General features: G+C 42.8%; 1 protein-coding gene across 5 annotated transcripts in view; it reads left to right on the forward strand.

The window, feature by feature from the left end:
* Arhgap39 (Rho GTPase activating protein 39) overlaps window positions 1–18,418 on the forward strand; it is a 95,873-nt gene that overhangs the window by 32,928 nt on the left and 44,527 nt on the right. For all 5 annotated transcript variants that reach the window (XR_007592324.1, XM_050145283.1, XM_050145285.1 and 2 more), the window contains exon 2: window positions 15,126–15,292. Coding sequence is in view for 4 of the 5 variants with exons in the window: in XM_050145283.1 (XP_050001240.1) it covers window positions 15,207–15,292 (86 nt within the window). In the remaining variant the exon portion in view is untranslated. The remainder of the gene's footprint in view (window positions 1–15,125; window positions 15,293–18,418) is intronic.

The raw sequence follows: 18,418 nt of genomic DNA on the forward strand, positions 1-18,418 counted from the left end.
CTTGTTACCGTGTGTGTGTGTGTGTGTGTGTGTGTGTGTGTGTGTGTGTGTATTCTGCTTTTGTTTTACTTTGTTTTGTGTGAGTGTGGGTATGCATGTGCCACAGTGCACATTTGAAAGTCAGGGGGCCATTTGTGGGAGTAGGTTCTCTCCTTCCACCAAGTCAGTGCCAGAGACTGAACCCTGAACTCGAGTTGTTAAGCTTGGCAGCAAATGCCTTTACCTACTGAGCTATCTCACTGGGCCTTATTATTGTTTTTGTCTCGCCAGCTAACTCAGGCTGATCTAGAATTAAAGATCTTCCCACTCTTGCCCACTGAACATTGGAATTAATATGCATCACCATTCCTTGCTCTTTTTTGCTTTTTGTACTTCGAAGAGGATTTTTCTTTCTCTCTTAGCGCTAAGTGGGGTCTCTGGCAAAGACCCAATCAGAACTGGAGTGAGGTGTTCAGCTACTAGCCTCATGGTTCTTGCTATCCTTAGGCCCAGCAGTGGCCATCCACATGTCTGGCCTATAGTCAGAAATCCTTATACATGGCAACAGAGTGGCTCTACCTGCAGTCTTCATGCTTGGCTGTAGTCTGAGTCATCCTCCCCACACACATAGGGAGAGAGAGAAAAACAGACAGACAGGTCCTGAAGCTAGAGATGGTCATTTATACCTCTAGTCCCAGCACAGAAGACTGAAGCAGGAGGAATCCTGTAAGATCAAGGCCAACCTGGACTAGATAGTGAGTTTTTGGCTAGCCTGGTCTGTAAAGTGAGATCCTTTTTTTTTTTAAAGGCAGCAAAAATAAGAAACAAGCTGGTCTTGGCTGACTGTATTGTTCTTGTGGTTTGCTAAGTGGTTGGATCTGAGGAGAGGAGTCACGAAGAACAGCTACAGGAGGCTTTGAGAGCACCCTTGCTGCTTACTGGGTTGCTCTGTGCTCTATTGGGTTGCAGGCATAGGACTTGGAGAATGAGGCATTGTGTGCCCAGCACACAGTTGTGCTTTCAGAATGTGGACTGTGAACTAGTTCTTTGTGTGGGACTTGGAAAGCGCCTTACAGATGGCCTTGGGAGTGGACCTCAGGCCTTCTGGAAATGCTGGGTAACCAAAGACATATTCATTCTAATTCTTCCTTTAAACTCACTGAAATGAACAAAAAGAGTGAAAACCAGGAACAAGATCTCTTCTGCAGTAAATCTGAGAGCAGCCATAGACCAAAGAGGATGTCAGCCAGATGGGGAGGAAGGAGCTGCACAGTCAGTGTAGCCTGCAAAGCAAGGCTCTTGTGGAGCAGGACGGACTTTAGGGAATGCTGTTGGCGAGCGAGCATTCGCTTACAAGAATGGGGTCTCTGGTTCGTCTGGAGCCTTGTGAAGGTACACTGGAGCGTCTGGTGAGAAGCAGGGCTGTGCTGCCCATACTCTCACAGGATGAAATCGGGAAGGAGAGGAAAAGAAAGTTGGTGCTGCGGAGCTGGGCATGTTTTCTCTCCCTTCCCTCCCTAAGTGGGCCAAGTGGGCAGTCACTAGTGGATACACTGGGCCCGCCCAGGCACATCAGTGCCTTAGACACCCAGCAGATGATTGGCTCACCTAAGGAAGTTTTCTGTGGCCCATCTCCTTGCCTTAATTGCTCAGAAATTTTCTGGAGGCGATGCCGGAGAGATAAGCTGCTCAGTGACTAAGAATGCTGTTTGTTCTTCCAGAGGACCCAGTTTGAGTCACGACTGTCCAAGGGGGTTTAGCCTCCTTTCCTGGCCTCCAAGGGCACCAGGCGTATGTCCAGGTGGTGCACAGGCACGCTTTTAAGGAAAACACCCATACACATTAATGAGAGAAAGAAACAAGCATCTTGGAGGGTTTCTTACCTGAACCATCAGGGAAAGAACTTCTTGACTGTCCTTGAGGTATTGCTGTGTGGTAGATTTGGAGTCTCAAGACTGCCAGTGACACATAGCCAAACCGAGACCATGACAAAACAAGAGCCTTGAGATGAGGGTCATGAGAACCTGGCTAGGGTCCCTTGCACCTTCATAATCTGGGTGAACCTGTAGACACTGCTGGCCTGAGTTGGGCTTTTGTCATACAGTGTAGGTTAATACCAGAAACTTAACTTTCCAGGCAGAGCCTGTGAGAAGGTTCTGGAACAGCATCTAATTTGGGGTCACCCTTGGTCAGTCCTGCTCCTTCCTTATTTAAGAGGCCCCAGAGAGGGCTGGGAAGATGGCTCAGCAGTTAATTAAGAGCAGAGGTCATTCTTTTAGAGGTCCTGAGTTAATTCCCAGTAACTGCGTGGTGGCTCACAACTGGCCATAATGAGATCTGGTGCCCTCTTCTGGCTGCAGGCAGGCATACATTCAGACAGAACACTGTATATATAATAAACAAATAAATCTTTTAAAAAATAAAGGAGTCCCCATAGAATTGGGGTATGGTTCGGTGATGTTCAGCATGTATAAAGGCTCTGGATCCCATCTCCAGGATTGCAAATAATAATGATATATAAAAGAGATAATTTTGAACTAAGGAGTACTCTTATGTAGACACTAAGGGAGGGAGAAGAATAAAGAAAAAGAACACAGCTAAAGAAAAATCTAGAGTTAACTCAGGAAACAAAGGAATTTTACATAGAACCTTCAGTATGTACTAAAACCTTTTCAAAACTCAAATATATAACAGGGAGAGAAAATGTTCAAACAATGTCAATAGACAAAGCGAGCTGGTGGAGCTGAGGAAAGTAGATAGTAAACTTTATAGCAGGAGAGTCCCTCCATTAGTAGAAATGAGATAAATAGTAGTCCCCTGGAGAACCAGCTCTTGGAAAAAGCTTGCTATGTGGAGAAAATAAGAACGGTTGGGAACAAAACTGGGTAGAAGGGCTAAGACGGCAAAGGTACTAGTTGATAGCCAGTGGTTCCTGTCCAGAAGTAGAAAAGAGTTTCCACTAATGTAAGGGAAAATGAAAGCACGAGCTAGCTGTCTTATTGCTGTTCTGTTGTTGCGAAGAGATGCTGGGGTCAAGGCAACCTATAAAAGGAAACTTTTAATTTTGGGACTTGCTTACAATTTCAGAGGATTAGTCCATCATGGCGGGAAGCAAACAGTCATGCCATCAGAACAGTAGCTAAGAGCAGCAGGCAGAGAGACAGTGGGCCTGGTGTGACCTTTGGAAACTTCAGAGCTCATCCCCAGAGCCACACTTCCTTCAACAAGGCCACACCTTCTAATCCTTCCCACTCCACCAACTGGGTACTAAGTGTGCAAATATATGAGCCTATGAGGACCATTCTCATTCAAACCACCACAGAAGGTGTAAGTTTGTGTTTTGAAAAGAGCAGGACCAAGATGATCATGTGTTTTTCTTCTTTGTTCATATCTGTCAGTATTGAACCATCTCTGCGTCTCTGGGATGAAGCCTACTTGGTCATGGTGCATAACCTTTTTGATGTGTTATTGGATTCAGTTTGCCAGTATTTTATTGAGAATTTTTGCATCAATATTCATGAGTGAAATTGGTCTGTAATTCTCTTTGTTGAGTCTTTGTGTGGTTTGGGTATCAGACTGTGACCTCATAAAGAATTTGACAATGCTCCTTCTGTTTCTATTTTGTGGAATAATTTGAAGAGTATTGGTATCAGCTCTTCTTTGAAAGTCTTGTAGAATTCTGCACTAAAACCGTCTGGCCCTAGTTGTTTTAATGACTGCTTCTGTTTGCTTAGGGCTTATCAGTCTATTTAAATTGTTTATCTGATCTTGATTTAACTTTGGTAAGTGGTACCTATCAAGAAATTTATTCATTTCTTTTAGATTTTTCCAATTTTGTGGAATACAAGTTTTTGAAATATGACCTAATGATTCTCAGTATTTCCTTAGAGTCTGTTGTTATGTTCCCCTTTTCGTTTCTGATTTTGTTGATTTGGATTTTTTTTTTTTTTTTTTNTGTGTGTATGCTTGCAGGCCAGAAGAGGACACCAGACCCCATTACAGATGGTTGTGAGCCACCATGTGGTTGCTGGGAATTGAACTCAGGACCTTCAGGAAGAGCAAGCAATGCTCTTAACCTCTGAGCCATCTCTCCAGCCCTAGAGTACCATTTTTTAATGTGTATGGGTGTTTTGCCTACATGTATGTCTGTGTATGTATGTGCACTATCGTAGTTCCTGTGGGAGGTAGGAAAGAGTGTTGGATGCCCTAGAACTGTCATTACAGATGGTTGTGAGCTGCTATATGAGTGCTGAGAATTTAACCCAGGTTGTATCATAATCAGGTTGCTGAATGCCAGTACAAAGAGATATTTTAAAAACAGGCAGGGAGGCTAAAGAGATGGCTTAACAGTTAAGAGTACTTGTTGCTCTTCCAAAGACCTGGGTTCAAGTGCCATTACCCAGATGACAATTCACAACTACCTGTAATTCTAGTTCCAGGGAATCCAGCATCCTCTTCTGGTGATGGCACATGGTAACAGACAAAAACACACATACACATAAAAGCAAGTAAATAAAAGTTTAAAATAAAATAGAAGCAAGCAGGAGCAGGGGAAATCTTGATGCCCAGAAGAACAAAATAGACATGAGCATCCTTTTTTTCTTCCAGAGGCTGTGCCTTTAACTCCAACACTTGGGAAGCAGAGGCACACAGATCTTTTTAGTGCAGTCTGGGCTATATAGACAGACCCTGTCTCGAAAGAGAGAGAGAGAGAGAGAGAGAGAGAGAGAGAGAGAGAGAGAGAGAGAGAGAGACACTAAAAATCATCAAAAGAAATGAAATAAAATGGTATTGATGCAAGAAAAAAGTTTAAATAAAATTAGACCATTTCTAGCCAGACAGATGAAAGAAAACCTGTAATTTTCAATAGTAAAGCTGATATTGATATGATTCACATCACACAGTGTGTGAGTCATAAATAGCAGAGACCGCGTAGCAACTTGATGCCTTAAATGCTGGTATCTTTTAGGAAGTACATAAATCGATAAGTAGATAAGTCCTTGAAAGACGTGAACTATTAGAATTTACTTGAAAAGGATTTTTAAAATGTGCTTAGGGAAACCGGGTGGTGGTGGCTCACACCTTTAATCCCAACACTCAGGAGGCAGAGGCAGGTGGATCTTTGTGAGTTCAAGATCAGCCTGGTTTACAGGACAGGCTCCAAAGCTATAGAGAAACCCTGCCTCGGGGAAAAAAAAATGTGCTTAGGGAAGGCTGCCAATATGGCCCAGTGGGTAAAGCACTTGCCACTAAACTAATGACCTGAGTTTGGTCCCCAGAGCTCATGTGAAGAGGGAGAGAGCCAACTCCTGCAAAGTGTTCTCTGACCTTCACATACCTGTCGTGGTACATGTGGCTCACATATAAATGTCAATAAAACTATTTAAACCACTTTATTCTTATTCTGTATAGTCTGGAGAATTATCTACAATAGTCATATTTTTGGTTTTAAGTAAATATATTAAGTACATAGCAAACCGACATAAAAGAATAATAACACGATATCGATAACAAAATATCAGCTGGGCACTGGTGGCACAAACCTTTACCAGCACTCAGGAGACAGGCAGGCGGATCTCTGTGAGTTCAAGGTCAGTCTGGCCTACAAGAGCTAGTTCCAGGACAGGCTCCAAAGCTACAGAGAAACCCTTAATAGAAACTGTCAACTGCAGTCTCTACCCGCTAACTCATGAGGCGTCTAAGTGAAAGAACAAATGCAGCAGAAAGATGACATGATTAAATCAGGTGCTCACAGCATCCTGCAGACACTGGCTGGGTAAGTCAAGACAACCAGCTGGAGTCCCCAATTGAGCTTTCTCTTTATGAACGAGCTCTGCATGACTGAACTTTCCCACTGGGTACTTTTATATCATGAGATAAACAATGGTAACATGAGTTGGACAGGATTTACTTTTAGCTCTTGTTTTTTGTTGTTACCCTTGAACTCTTTTTTTTTTTTTTTTTTTTTTTGAGACAGGGTTTCTCTGTAATTTTGGAAACTGTCCTGGTACTAGCTCTTGTAGATCAGGCTGGCCTTGAACTCACAGAGATCTGCCTCTGCCTCCCGAGTGCTGGGATTAAAGCATTGATTTTGATATTTTCTCTCTGCCTTTAGTTTGGATAATGATTTATCTATTTTGGTGATTTTTCTCGAAAAACCAACTCTTTGCTTCATTGTTTGTGTTGTTTTCTTTGCTCCTATTGTATTATTTTCAGCTCCCAGTCTAATTATTTCCTGCTGTTTTCTCCTCTTAGTTGTAGCTGCTTCTTTTTGTTCTAGAGCTTTCAGGTGTGCTTTTAATCAATAGTATGAGATCTCTTAAATTCTTCATGAAGATACTTTGTACTATGAACTTTTCTCTTAGCACTGCTTTCATTGTGTCCCATAAGTTTGGGTATGTTGTGTCAAAGATAACCTGTGGTGGTGGGTCTCTCATTTTACTGTGTGGGTTTCTGAGATTGAATTTAGGTCATCAGGCTTGGAGGCATTGGAGGCAAGTGCTTTTTTTTCTCTCCCCCACCCCACTGAGCTATCTCATACAGCCTTAGACTGTGAATTCTGAGACTGGGAAACTAAAAGCTATGGTTACAGAAGAGAATATAATGATTTAAAATGATGCTATGAAATCAATAAATTGGCATTTGAAAGGAATGGATAGAAGGTCTCCATCCTCAATTCTCAAAGGCAGGTGTTCGTAGATAGATGTCTAAAGTGAATAAAGTGAAAGGCTAAGTTTTGATCACTTTAACTTTGAGAAAAATGATTTAGTATGATCCTGTTAATTCTGAACTTCCCTGTTAAATAGGAAATAACAATTATGGTTATAAGTATGGTCGTGTGTGAGCCCCGCACCCTAATGATATATATTTTCCACAGGGATGTGTGTCAGCTATGTGTGCACATTGGGACTGGATAGTCAGGCACAGCAATGGCAGAAGGGGGTATTACAGTTAACTTGAGAGACATGGGAGATGTCAGCAATGGAGGAGGCTGTATTGATCTGCGTGGAGACAGCAGTGGGAGTGCCTTTGTAGCATAATGGAGATACAGATCACTGTGTATAGAAACGTTTGTAGGAGTGTATATATGCCCAGGCCAGCATAAATTTCATGGTTTTCCTGGAGAGATCCAAAAAGACCTATTCCCAACCAATTTCTTCTCTTCTTTTTTAATGTTTTTATCTTTTTAAAGGTTTATTTTAGTGTGTATATTGTGTGTGTGTGTGTGTTCACAGAAGTCAAAAGAGGGTATTGGATCCCCTGGAGCTGAAGTTACAGACATTTATGAGCTGTCGAACATAGGTGCTGAGAGCTGATTTCAGGTCCTCTGGTTTTTTTTGTTTGTTTGTTTGTTTGTTTGGTGTTGTTTGTTTGTTTTTAAGACAGGGTTTCTCTGTAGCCCCAACTGGTTTACCTTACAAAGTTTAGCATAAAGGGTAGTTGGGCCAGAGGGAGTGATGATTGGAATTTCAGAGTCTGACAACAAGAGGGAACAATAGCTCCACTATTACCATAGACCTATATCTGCTATATTCTGCTTATTTTGTTGCTGTGATAATTAATCCTGAATGTCAACTTGATGAGATATAAAATCAACATGGAGACAAATCTCAGGTGTTTCTAAGAGGGATTGTATAGACAAGGGTAATTGCATTGGGAAGACATCTTAAATATAGGTGGTACCATTCCATGGAATGGGGTCTTAGACTGAATAAGAAAACTAAAGAAAGCAAGCTGAGGACCAGCTTTCATTTCTCTCTGCTTCCTCACTGGATACAATGTGACCAATCATCTCCCTTCACTGCCATAGTAGACTATGCCCCTAGCACTGAACTGTGGACCAAAATAAACTTTGTACGATAAGTTGTCACAGCAAATAGATACCTGGTACCATTGCCATCTTGGCTGGTCATTGCAGTAACTGCTTCCCGGTGACTAGAAGAGACCATGTCATTGCAGCATACACTCCTTGTTCTGCTGTCTGAAGAGAAGGGTTAGAAGGGACAGACCTTATGAACACTAGAGTACCATTTTTTTTAAAAAATATTTATTTATTTATTATGTATACAACATTTTGTCTGTGTGTATGCTTGCAGGCCAGAAGAGGACACCAGACCCCATTACAGATGGTTGTGAGCCACCATGTGGTTGCTGGGAATTGAACTCAGGACCTTCAGGAAGAGCAAGCAATGCTCTTAACCTCTGAGCCATCTCTCCAGCCCTAGAGTACCATTTTTTAATGTGTATGGGTGTTTTGCCTACATGTATGTCTGTGTATGTATGTGCACTATCGTAGTTCCTGTGGGAGGTAGGAAAGAGTGTTGGATGCCCTAGAACTGTCATTACAGATGGTTGTGAGCTGCTATATGAGTGCTGAGAATTTAACCCAGGTTGTATCATAATCAGGTTGCTGAATGCCAGTACAAAGAGATATTTTAAAAACAGGCAGGGAGGCTAAAGAGATGGCTTAACAGTTAAGAGTACTTGTTGCTCTTCCAAAGACCTGGGTTCAAGTGCCATTACCCAGATGACAATTCACAACTACCTGTAATTCTAGTTCCAGGGAATCCAGCATCCTCTTCTGGTGATGGCACATGGTAACAGACAAAAACACACATACACATAAAAGCAAGTAAATAAAAGTTTAAAATAAAATAGAAGCAAGCAGGAGCAGGGGAAATCTTGATGCCCAGAAGAACAAAATAGACATGAGCATCCTTTTTTTCTTCCAGAGGCTGTGCCTTTAACTCCAACACTTGGGAAGCAGAGGCACACAGATCTTTTTAGTGCAGTCTGGGCTATATAGACAGACCCTGTCTCGAAAGAGAGAGAGAGAGAGAGAGAGAGAGAGAGAGAGAGAGAGAGAGAGAGAGAGAGACACTAAAAATCATCAAAAGAAATGAAATAAAATGGTATTGATGCAAGAAAAAAGTTTAAATAAAATTAGACCATTTCTAGCCAGACAGATGAAAGAAAACCTGTAATTTTCAATAGTAAAGCTGATATTGATATGATTCACATCACACAGTGTGTGAGTCATAAATAGCAGAGACCGCGTAGCAACTTGATGCCTTAAATGCTGGTATCTTTTAGGAAGTACATAAATCGATAAGTAGATAAGTCCTTGAAAGACGTGAACTATTAGAATTTACTTGAAAAGGATTTTTAAAATGTGCTTAGGGAAACCGGGTGGTGGTGGCTCACACCTTTAATCCCAACACTCAGGAGGCAGAGGCAGGTGGATCTTTGTGAGTTCAAGATCAGCCTGGTTTACAGGACAGGCTCCAAAGCTATAGAGAAACCCTGCCTCGGGGAAAAAAAAATGTGCTTAGGGAAGGCTGCCAATATGGCCCAGTGGGTAAAGCACTTGCCACTAAACTAATGACCTGAGTTTGGTCCCCAGAGCTCATGTGAAGAGGGAGAGAGCCAACTCCTGCAAAGTGTTCTCTGACCTTCACATACCTGTCGTGGTACATGTGGCTCACATATAAATGTCAATAAAACTATTTAAACCACTTTATTCTTATTCTGTATAGTCTGGAGAATTATCTACAATAGTCATATTTTTGGTTTTAAGTAAATATATTAAGTACATAGCAAACCGACATAAAAGAATAATAACACGATATCGATAACAAAATATCAGCTGGGCACTGGTGGCACAAACCTTTACCAGCACTCAGGAGACAGGCAGGCGGATCTCTGTGAGTTCAAGGTCAGTCTGGCCTACAAGAGCTAGTTCCAGGACAGGCTCCAAAGCTACAGAGAAACCCTTAATAGAAACTGTCAACTGCAGTCTCTACCCGCTAACTCATGAGGCGTCTAAGTGAAAGAACAAATGCAGCAGAAAGATGACATGATTAAATCAGGTGCTCACAGCATCCTGCAGACACTGGCTGGGTAAGTCAAGACAACCAGCTGGAGTCCCCAATTGAGCTTTCTCTTTATGAACGAGCTCTGCATGACTGAACTTTCCCACTGGGTACTTTTATATCATGAGATAAACAATGGTAACATGAGTTGGACAGGATTTACTTTTAGCTCTTGTTTTTTGTTGTTACCCTTGAACTCTTTTTTTTTTTTTTTTTTGTTAGTTATGATTTTGATTTTTTTCTTTTTAAGACTGGGCATCATGTAGCCCGGGCTGGCCCCAAGGTTTGCTATGTAGTCAAGTATAACCTTAAACTCCTGATCTTCCTGCCTCCATCTCCCTAGTGCTGGGATGACAGGCTTGGTCCCCATTCCAGACTGCGGCTACAGGGATACTTCAGGGTGACCCAGGTGTGGGGATGAGAAATGCTGGTTGCCCTTGAACTCTTGGAGATCTGTGTGCTTCTGCCTCACGGGTGCAGAGTGCAAATGCATATGTCACCATGCCTAGCTTTAGGGCTTTTAAGGATACACTTTTTTTTTTTTTTTTGATTTTTCGAGACATGGTTTCTCCGTAGCTTTTTGGTTCCTGTCCTGGAACTAGCTCTTGTAGACCAGGCTGGCCTCGAACTCACAGAGATCCGCCTGCCTCTGCCTCCCGAGTGCTGGGATTAAAGGCGTGCACCACCACCGCCCGGCAAGGATACACTGTTTTTACTCCTTAGCTGTTTTGTAATTTTCTTCCTATCCCAGACTTAGGAGGGGTCAGCCCATCCTGACTAGGTGGCCTTAAGAGTATACTTTGAGACAGAATGCTTTGTTTGAGATGAGTGGGAGACAACCCCACTAACAGAGCCAGCTTATTAGTGAGCTCAAATAACACATGACAGTTTGTCAATATAATGTACATTATAGTTCTGTATTAAATAAGTTCACTCTGTAACCGAAAGCCTCCCACAAAGAAGACATACCCAAGTGCCTTCAGTGCACATTCTACTGAGGAAAGATGATAGCACTTTTGTACATATTCTCCACGAAAACTGGCAAGAGGCAATTCCTCCCAGTTCATTATGCCAGTAGCATGCCTACACAAGTCTGAACCTGGGCAACTTGTGTCTGTTTCTTTCAGGTGGCTTAATTGGTCTGAGGACCATTCTCACTGGTCCTTACTGTTTATATACACTTGCTGAGGGAGGGGCCTAGTGTATCTGGTCAGTTTTAGGGACTTTCTGAAGCCTCTGAGTAGTATACTCTCTGAGTTTAAGGAACTTCCCTGCAAGATGGAATGGTTCACCTCCCTTTAGAACATCCTGTGTCTTAACCAACTTTCCTCCAAGATGGAGGTTTATCTAGGAGAAAATTGTTACAAAACAAGCCAAACAGAAATTACAAGAAGACTTTATACATGGGCCATTGACCTGCGTATACATAGATGTGAAATTCTTAACAAAAATTTAGGCAAATGAGTTCAAGAATATATAAAATTAAAGAACATACATCATAACTACTTTAGTTTATACAAAGAATGATATGTTTAGTGTAATACTGGAGGGATGGCTCAATGGTTAAGAGCACTTGTGCAATGTGAGACCCAGAGTTCAGGTCCCAGTTAGTACCCACATAGCAAGCCAGGCATCCCCCACCACACACACCCTCTGCAACCCCAGCTTAGAAGTGCATAAAGACAAGAGCATAGCGGGGGGGGGGGGGCTTGCTGCCTTCCTGACTAGCAGAGAAAATGGAGCCTGTCTCAGGAATAGGTGAATATGAATAGGATAATGAAGACACCAAATGCTCTTTTCTGACCTTTACACTCACCTAGATGTGCATAAATTGCTGGGATCAATTGTTATCCAGAAATAATCATATCAGTAAACAAAAATATTTTACAAAATTCACAATTATTTCCTGATTCAAAAAGTACCAATATACAAGGGAATGACCTCAACCTAGTACATGGGACTGATAAGGAACCAACAGCTGACTTAAAAGAAAAGAAAAGAAAGGATCTTTCTTTGTAGCCTAGGTTTACCTGGAGCTCCTAAGCATCTTCCTTCTGTCTCCAACATGCTGAGATTATACAGAACACCATGTATATGTATGCATGCCTCAGTGGGGTCAATGGAAGCATGAAGTGTTAGTACTTGCCTTTCATGTGTTTGAAAAGGTCTGTCTGTTGTTCATTGCATATGCCAGGCCAGTTGGCCCTTGAGCCTCTCAAGATTTCCTGTCTTTGTCTCTCTTCTTACTCTAGGAGCACTGGGATTTTCATTCAATAACCCATGGCTTCTGGGACAACATTATTCATTCATGCAGGTGTCTCCATTCAAACTCCCTTTTTAAAAATTATATATTTTAAATTAGCTTACAAGGTAGTAGATTACCATAAGGCCTTTTCATATGTCCTTAGTTTTGGTTAGCCTTCCCCCTGAACCCTCTCCTATTCCCTATTCCCTTGCCTACATTCATGCTTAGGCCTTTCTGTCTCCTGTATTTCTCCCACCTACTCTGATATCATGTGTGTTTTATGTCCCTCACCCCAGGCTTCTTCTCCCCATCTCATGGGGTCTTTCTGGCTTCTTGACCTCTACAGACACTCCAAATTAAACATACAAATCCAAAATTCAAAGCTGGGATTTTTGTATGAGGAGAACATATGCATATGCCTTTCTGAGCCTGGGCTACGTAACTCAGTATATTTTTATTCTCCCCTTTCTTCTACAAACTTCATATTTTCATATTTCTTTACAACTGAGTAAACGGCATTGTATTCCACAGTGTACCACATTTTCATGGTCCAGTCATTGGTTACCCGGCAAGCGTTTAGGCTGGTTCCATTTTCTAGATTGTGATTAGAGCCACAGTGACCTTGAACTTGCAGGTGGTAGGATATAGAGCCCTTTGGGTCTATGCTTAGGTATGATGTAACTGGGAAGTATGTTAGTTCTACTTTTAGCTTTCTGAGAAGCCTCCACAATGTTCAAAGTGGCTACAGTGATTCAAATTCTCACCAACTGTGGATGAGCATCCCTCTTTACTCACCTCTCACCAGCATTTTTTGTCTGTTGTTTTCTTATGACAGTCACTCTAAGATCAGATAGAATCTCAAAATATCATTAATTTGCATTTCCCTGATGGATAAGGATATTGAACACCTGTAAATAGCTGTTTACCAACAACTTGTATTTCTGGGGCTGTAGAGATGGCTTAGCTCTTAAGAGAATTTGTTCATTTTCCAGAAGGCTTGAGTTTAGTTTCCAACACCCATGTCAGGTGGCGTACAACTATCTGTAATTCCTTCTCCAGGAGATACAACACCTCTGCCCTCCACAGGTACCTTCACACATACACATAGTCACATGCATATACACATGCACACACACATAAAATTTAATAAAAATAAATATTTTTAAAAAAAGTTTGCATTTCTTCTATTTAGAAAGTTCTTACCTGTTCACATCTTGTTTTCCTACTTTTTTCTCTAGCAGTTTCAGAGTTTCAGGTGTTATGTTGATATCTTTAATCCACTTAGAGTTGATTTTTGTGCAAAGTAAAAGAAAGACCTGGTATCATTCTTCTACGTGTGTCTAGTTTTCCCAGCACTATTTGTTGAAGATATTCTTTTCTCCTATCTGTAAAATTGATGGCTGTAGTTGCATGGCCTTGTGTATGTGTCCTTAATTTTATTCTATTGATCACCGTGAGTGTCTGGTTTTCTGTTAGCCCCATGCTGGTTTATCACTATAGCTCTTCATTACAGCTTGAAATCAGGTGTGGTGCTCTCCAGCAGTGTGCTTTTGCTTAGGACTGCTCTGGCTATCTGAGTTCTTCTGGGACTTGGTGGAGAGTATGAAGACAAAGCCCCAGGGATACTCTGTCTCATGGCTGTAGGCTTTGGTGTGCTGGGGCATGTGTAGAGAAAAGAGGAAGCATTGCCTTGACTGGAGACAGCATGCTATGCCTGGTCCTGTCCTGGCACTATCTGGTCCAGAACCTGTTGGTTCCAATTCTAATAGCAGCAACTGTTTCTGAACTTTGGAAGGAAATCCTAGTGTGTACATGTGTTCATGCTCACTGTGGGAGAATTGGTGTGCACTTGGAGTATCCCTTCGTGTCTGTTGGCACAGGGCTGCTAGCATTGTCACAGTGGCCTCTGTGAATAGTTGTAGCCTCCATTGTAAGGAAGCCTTGGCTTAGGTAGATGCATGTGCTCTCCTTGAGAGAATACTGTTGAACCACCTTCTGGAGTGGGTAACCCCTTCAGACCTAGCAGTAGAACCTAAGTGCTCTTTTCCGTCACCTTGCCGGCACTTAGCAGTTCTTACCTTTCCTGTTTAGTGAGTTTGCTGGGTGCTTATATCATATTATGCCTTAATGAGCACTTCTCTCAAGAATGAAACTGAGCCATTTCCATAATTGCTGTCTACTTTCTGCTGTGTCATCTATGCTCCGCTATCTCTTTATCTGTAGGATTTTTGTATATGTTTAGTGTGCCTGTTTTCAGATGAGATATGCCATAGTGTACATGTTCTTTGTAGCAAATGCTTCTCATTTTGAACTAGCCCCCCCCCCCCATCTTGGTTAGGATCTCACTTTGTAGCCCTGGCTGGCCTGAAACTCACTTTGTAGACCAGGGTGTCCTCTCACAGAGATCTGCTTGTCTCTGTCTCCTGAGTGCTAGGATTAAGGCATGGGCCACCATGTCTAGTTTTCTCTGGTTTTTCCTAAAAGCTCATTTTTTCAGCATTCGCATTTACAGCATGGACTGCTTTATATCTTGAACATAGGGTCAAGGGTCCCTTTCCAAGTGTCTCTAGTAAGCTCAGTATGTCTATGAGAGAGCCTGTTCACTGTCATGGGAAATCTATGTGTGTCTTACATGCCTGAGGCTCCACTCTGCATGGGGCATACATAGCCTGTGTTTTGTACTCAACTTCATCTCCACAACATCCCCTTATGTGGTAGCATCCAGAGCTTGGGGTCCAGATGTCATACGCAAGCGAGTCCAATGCATCCTCTAGCTTTGCAGTTCTTCAGGTTCATGTGCTCCTACCCTGGCCCAAGTAGAATCTCAGCAATTGGAGTTAACCAGCAGGTCCTCCCTCTGTTATAAGAGAAGATGACTGGGTACTAAGAGCACTTCCCTGGGAGGTTTGAAGCTTGGGGATTGCTTTCCATTTGAGCCAGCTGCCTTCTGTAAGTCCATGTTTGTGGTGTGGGCCATCACCTGATACCCAAATTTTCCATCAGTGCTTAGCCACTTCTTTTCTCCCTAGTGTGGCCTCTTCCTGTCTGATACTGGAAGAGGCAACCTGATGGTCCTCTGACAACTATTCACCTCAACACTAAGGAAGCAGATGGCAATGTCACAGACACAGGATTATGAATGCAGAAGCCATCATGTCGATGAGCAGGAGCCCAGGATTCCAGGATCAAGCACCAGGTAAGGAGGCAGTGTCTAGTCCCTGGGAAAGTGGGAAGGAACAGCCCTTCACAGAAAAGGTAGCATGACTCCAGGGCTCTTGGCATACCCCTGGTAGTTCTCCCACTCACGTCTGTGGGGCTGCCCGCTTTCACGCGCCTTCCTTCTCTCAGGGCCTCACCCGTGCTTGCTCTTACTTCTTTCTGTCTCTGTAGTCCACTATTCTCAGCACAGCCCCTCACTGCAGCATACCTGCACACTTGGTAGAGGCTGGGGCATGCCTCCTCAGAAACTTTGATGGACATATGAACTGGGCCAGATTTTGCTGCCGCTCTGGGCATCAATCCATATGAATACTAGTAGTCGTACCTCATTTATATATATATATATTTTTTTTATTTATTTATTTATTTTTTTTTTGAGACAGGGTTTCTCTGTAACAGTCCTGGCTGTCCTGGAGCTCACTCTATAGAGTAGACTGGCCTCAACTCACAGAGATCCGCCTGTCTCTCCTGAGTGCTGGGATTAAAGGTGTGCACCACCACCGCCTAACTTAATTTTTAGCTTTTTCTCTGGAAGTAATTCCACATTTATAGGAGAGAGAGAGAGAGAGAGAGAGAGAGAGAGAGAGAGAGAGAGAGAGAGAAAGAGAGAGAGAGAGAGAGAGATATTAGTCCCAAGAATATCATGGGTTTTTGCTCTGAGTTGTTAGCTGCCCATCCTTTCTGAGTTAGTTCTGGACAGGCCACATGTGTTCTGCTTTAGGCTTTTCAGGTGAATCACATAACCAGGACACATGACAGATCAGATCTGATGTTGACCCAAGGCTTTGATTACCTCTGCCACCTTGAACCATAGTGCCAATTTCCTATTGTATTTATAGGCCTTTCTACACCTGTGTAGCACAGAATTCCTCAGCTAATTGTGCCTGCCTCTGCCTTCTGACTCTCCTTAACGTTTATAACCTAGTTGTTTTCCACAGCCTTTCTATGGCTTTTGTTCCCTTAACCAAAATAAAAGTAACTTTGGACTCATCTGGTTAAAGTAGTTACCTAACATACACAGAACTCTAGATTGAATCACTAGTACTATGTAGAATGGGCATAGTGGTGCAGGCCTGTAATCCAGTACTTGGGAAGTGGAAACAGGAGGATCAGAAAGTCAAGGTCATCTTCAAACGTCATCTTCAAGGTCATCATCAAAAGTTTGAGGCCAGCCTGGGATATTTAAGACTGTCTCAAACAAACAAACAAACAAACAAAAAACAACCCCCCAAAAAACTGTGGATGGGAAATGGCTTAGCAAGTTAAGTGTACTGGCTGCTCTTCCGGAGTCAATTCCTAGCACATGACTGCTCACAACTATCTATGACTCCAGTTCCAGAGGATACAAAGCTGTCTTCTGGGCTCTGCAGGCACTGCACACAGATGGTGCACAGGCATATTTAAACAAAATACCCATAGACATAAAAATAAAATTAATAAACAACAACAAATTGTTGGCTAATGTGTATACCCACCACAATCAACCAGTCCTTTCCAGGGTTCAGTCAAGCTGAGAAGGTTGGGTCTTTGTGCAGGTTAGGTTAGGCCTCTGACAGTAGACCAATATGATCTCCTATATGTGTCACAGTTGATTTTGAGACTTTCTTTTAGTTTTTACTGAGTTTTCCAAAACCAGGATTTGTTGTTTTCATTTGTGCTGTGAGTTAAATTCAGGGCCTTACAGATGCTAAACAAGTGAGTCATCCCCAGTGCCGCAGATGGCTTCAGTCTGGAGTTGATTCTTGAAAATGGTTTGAAGTGTTGATTTGACCTTCGGACTCCACATCTGACCCCGATTTTTTTTCTTTTCTTTTTAAAAGATTATTTATTTATTGCATACAGTGTTCTGCCTGTATGTATCCCTCCCTGCCAAAAGAGGGCACCAAATCTTATTACAGATGGTTGTAAGCTACCATATGGTTGCTGGGAATTGAACTCAGGACCTCGGGAAGTGCAGCCAGTGCTCTTAACCTCTGAGCCATCTCTCCAACCCCCCCCCTTTCTTTTGAGACAGGGTTTCTGTGTGTAATCCTGGCTGTCCTGGAATTCACTCTGTAGACTAGGCTGACCTTCAGTTGAAGGAGACCTGCCTGCCTCTACCTCTGAGTGCTGGAATTACGATGTGTGTCATTATGGTCTGCTGTGACCCAGTTTCTTGGTACCTTATTAAAGATTGCCTTCACCCCATGTGATCCTGTCCTGAGAGTTTTACTGCACTGGGGGTGCTTTAGCTAACCTATGTGCTTCCATTGACTTCTTTATTTGGTTTTTGGGATTTTTTTTGGAACAGACTCTCTTTGTGCAACCCTGGTTGATCTTGAACTCCCAGACGTCTACCTACCTGTGCCTCCTGAGAGCTGGAACTAAAGGTGTACACCACCATTTGACACGTGCCAACTACACTTCATGATGGTGGCTGTGCTGCTGCTTCCAGGCCTCCCCAGTTCTCACTGTTTACTCTTGCTCACATGACAGTCTAGGTAGGCAGAGTTCGTCCCACAGCAGTGTCTCAAGTGTCCCTATTGCACATAGTGTACAGAGGGTCCTGACAGTAAGCAGTGCCACTGAGAACCCTAGACCTGGGCCATGCAGTGTGGATATGCTCATACACCACAAGGGTTCCTGGTGGCTACATTGTCTGTGTGTCCAGCTTGCCTGTGGCACCAGATATTCTTTGTTGTGCTCATTATTGGTCCCTTCTCACATGACACCCTGCTCTAGCCGGAGAACTCCCTCTAGTCAGGTGGTCCATTGCCCATGGATTTCTTGTCTGTCTTCATATTCCTGATGAGACAGTGCTTCCCGCCACTCAGTCTGCTCTACTGCAATGTCTTCTCCTGCTAAGCAGGCTGCTTTGGCTTTTCTGGTGTGCAGGCTCCTGCTCACTGTGGAGAAGAGTGCCTGTTGGAGACACTGTAGACCTTGCCTCATCCGGGCGTGTGCTCCCATGCAGGTTGTGTTAGTGCGGGAGTTTTCTTGGCAGATATGTAAGATATCATGTCACTTTCCCTGGAGTTTTGTGTACTGGTGAAGAAGCCCTCTCCTGCTTCATGACTCTTCTTTGAAGGTTTTGAGGCTTTTTTACATTCCTTATCAATATATA

Source organism: Alexandromys fortis, unplaced genomic scaffold (assembly GCF_014885135.2).
Source record: "Alexandromys fortis isolate MF-2015 unplaced genomic scaffold, M_Fortis_MF-2015_v1.1 scaffold_2_1_26212458, whole genome shotgun sequence".
NCBI lineage: Eukaryota > Metazoa > Chordata > Mammalia > Rodentia > Cricetidae > Alexandromys > Alexandromys fortis.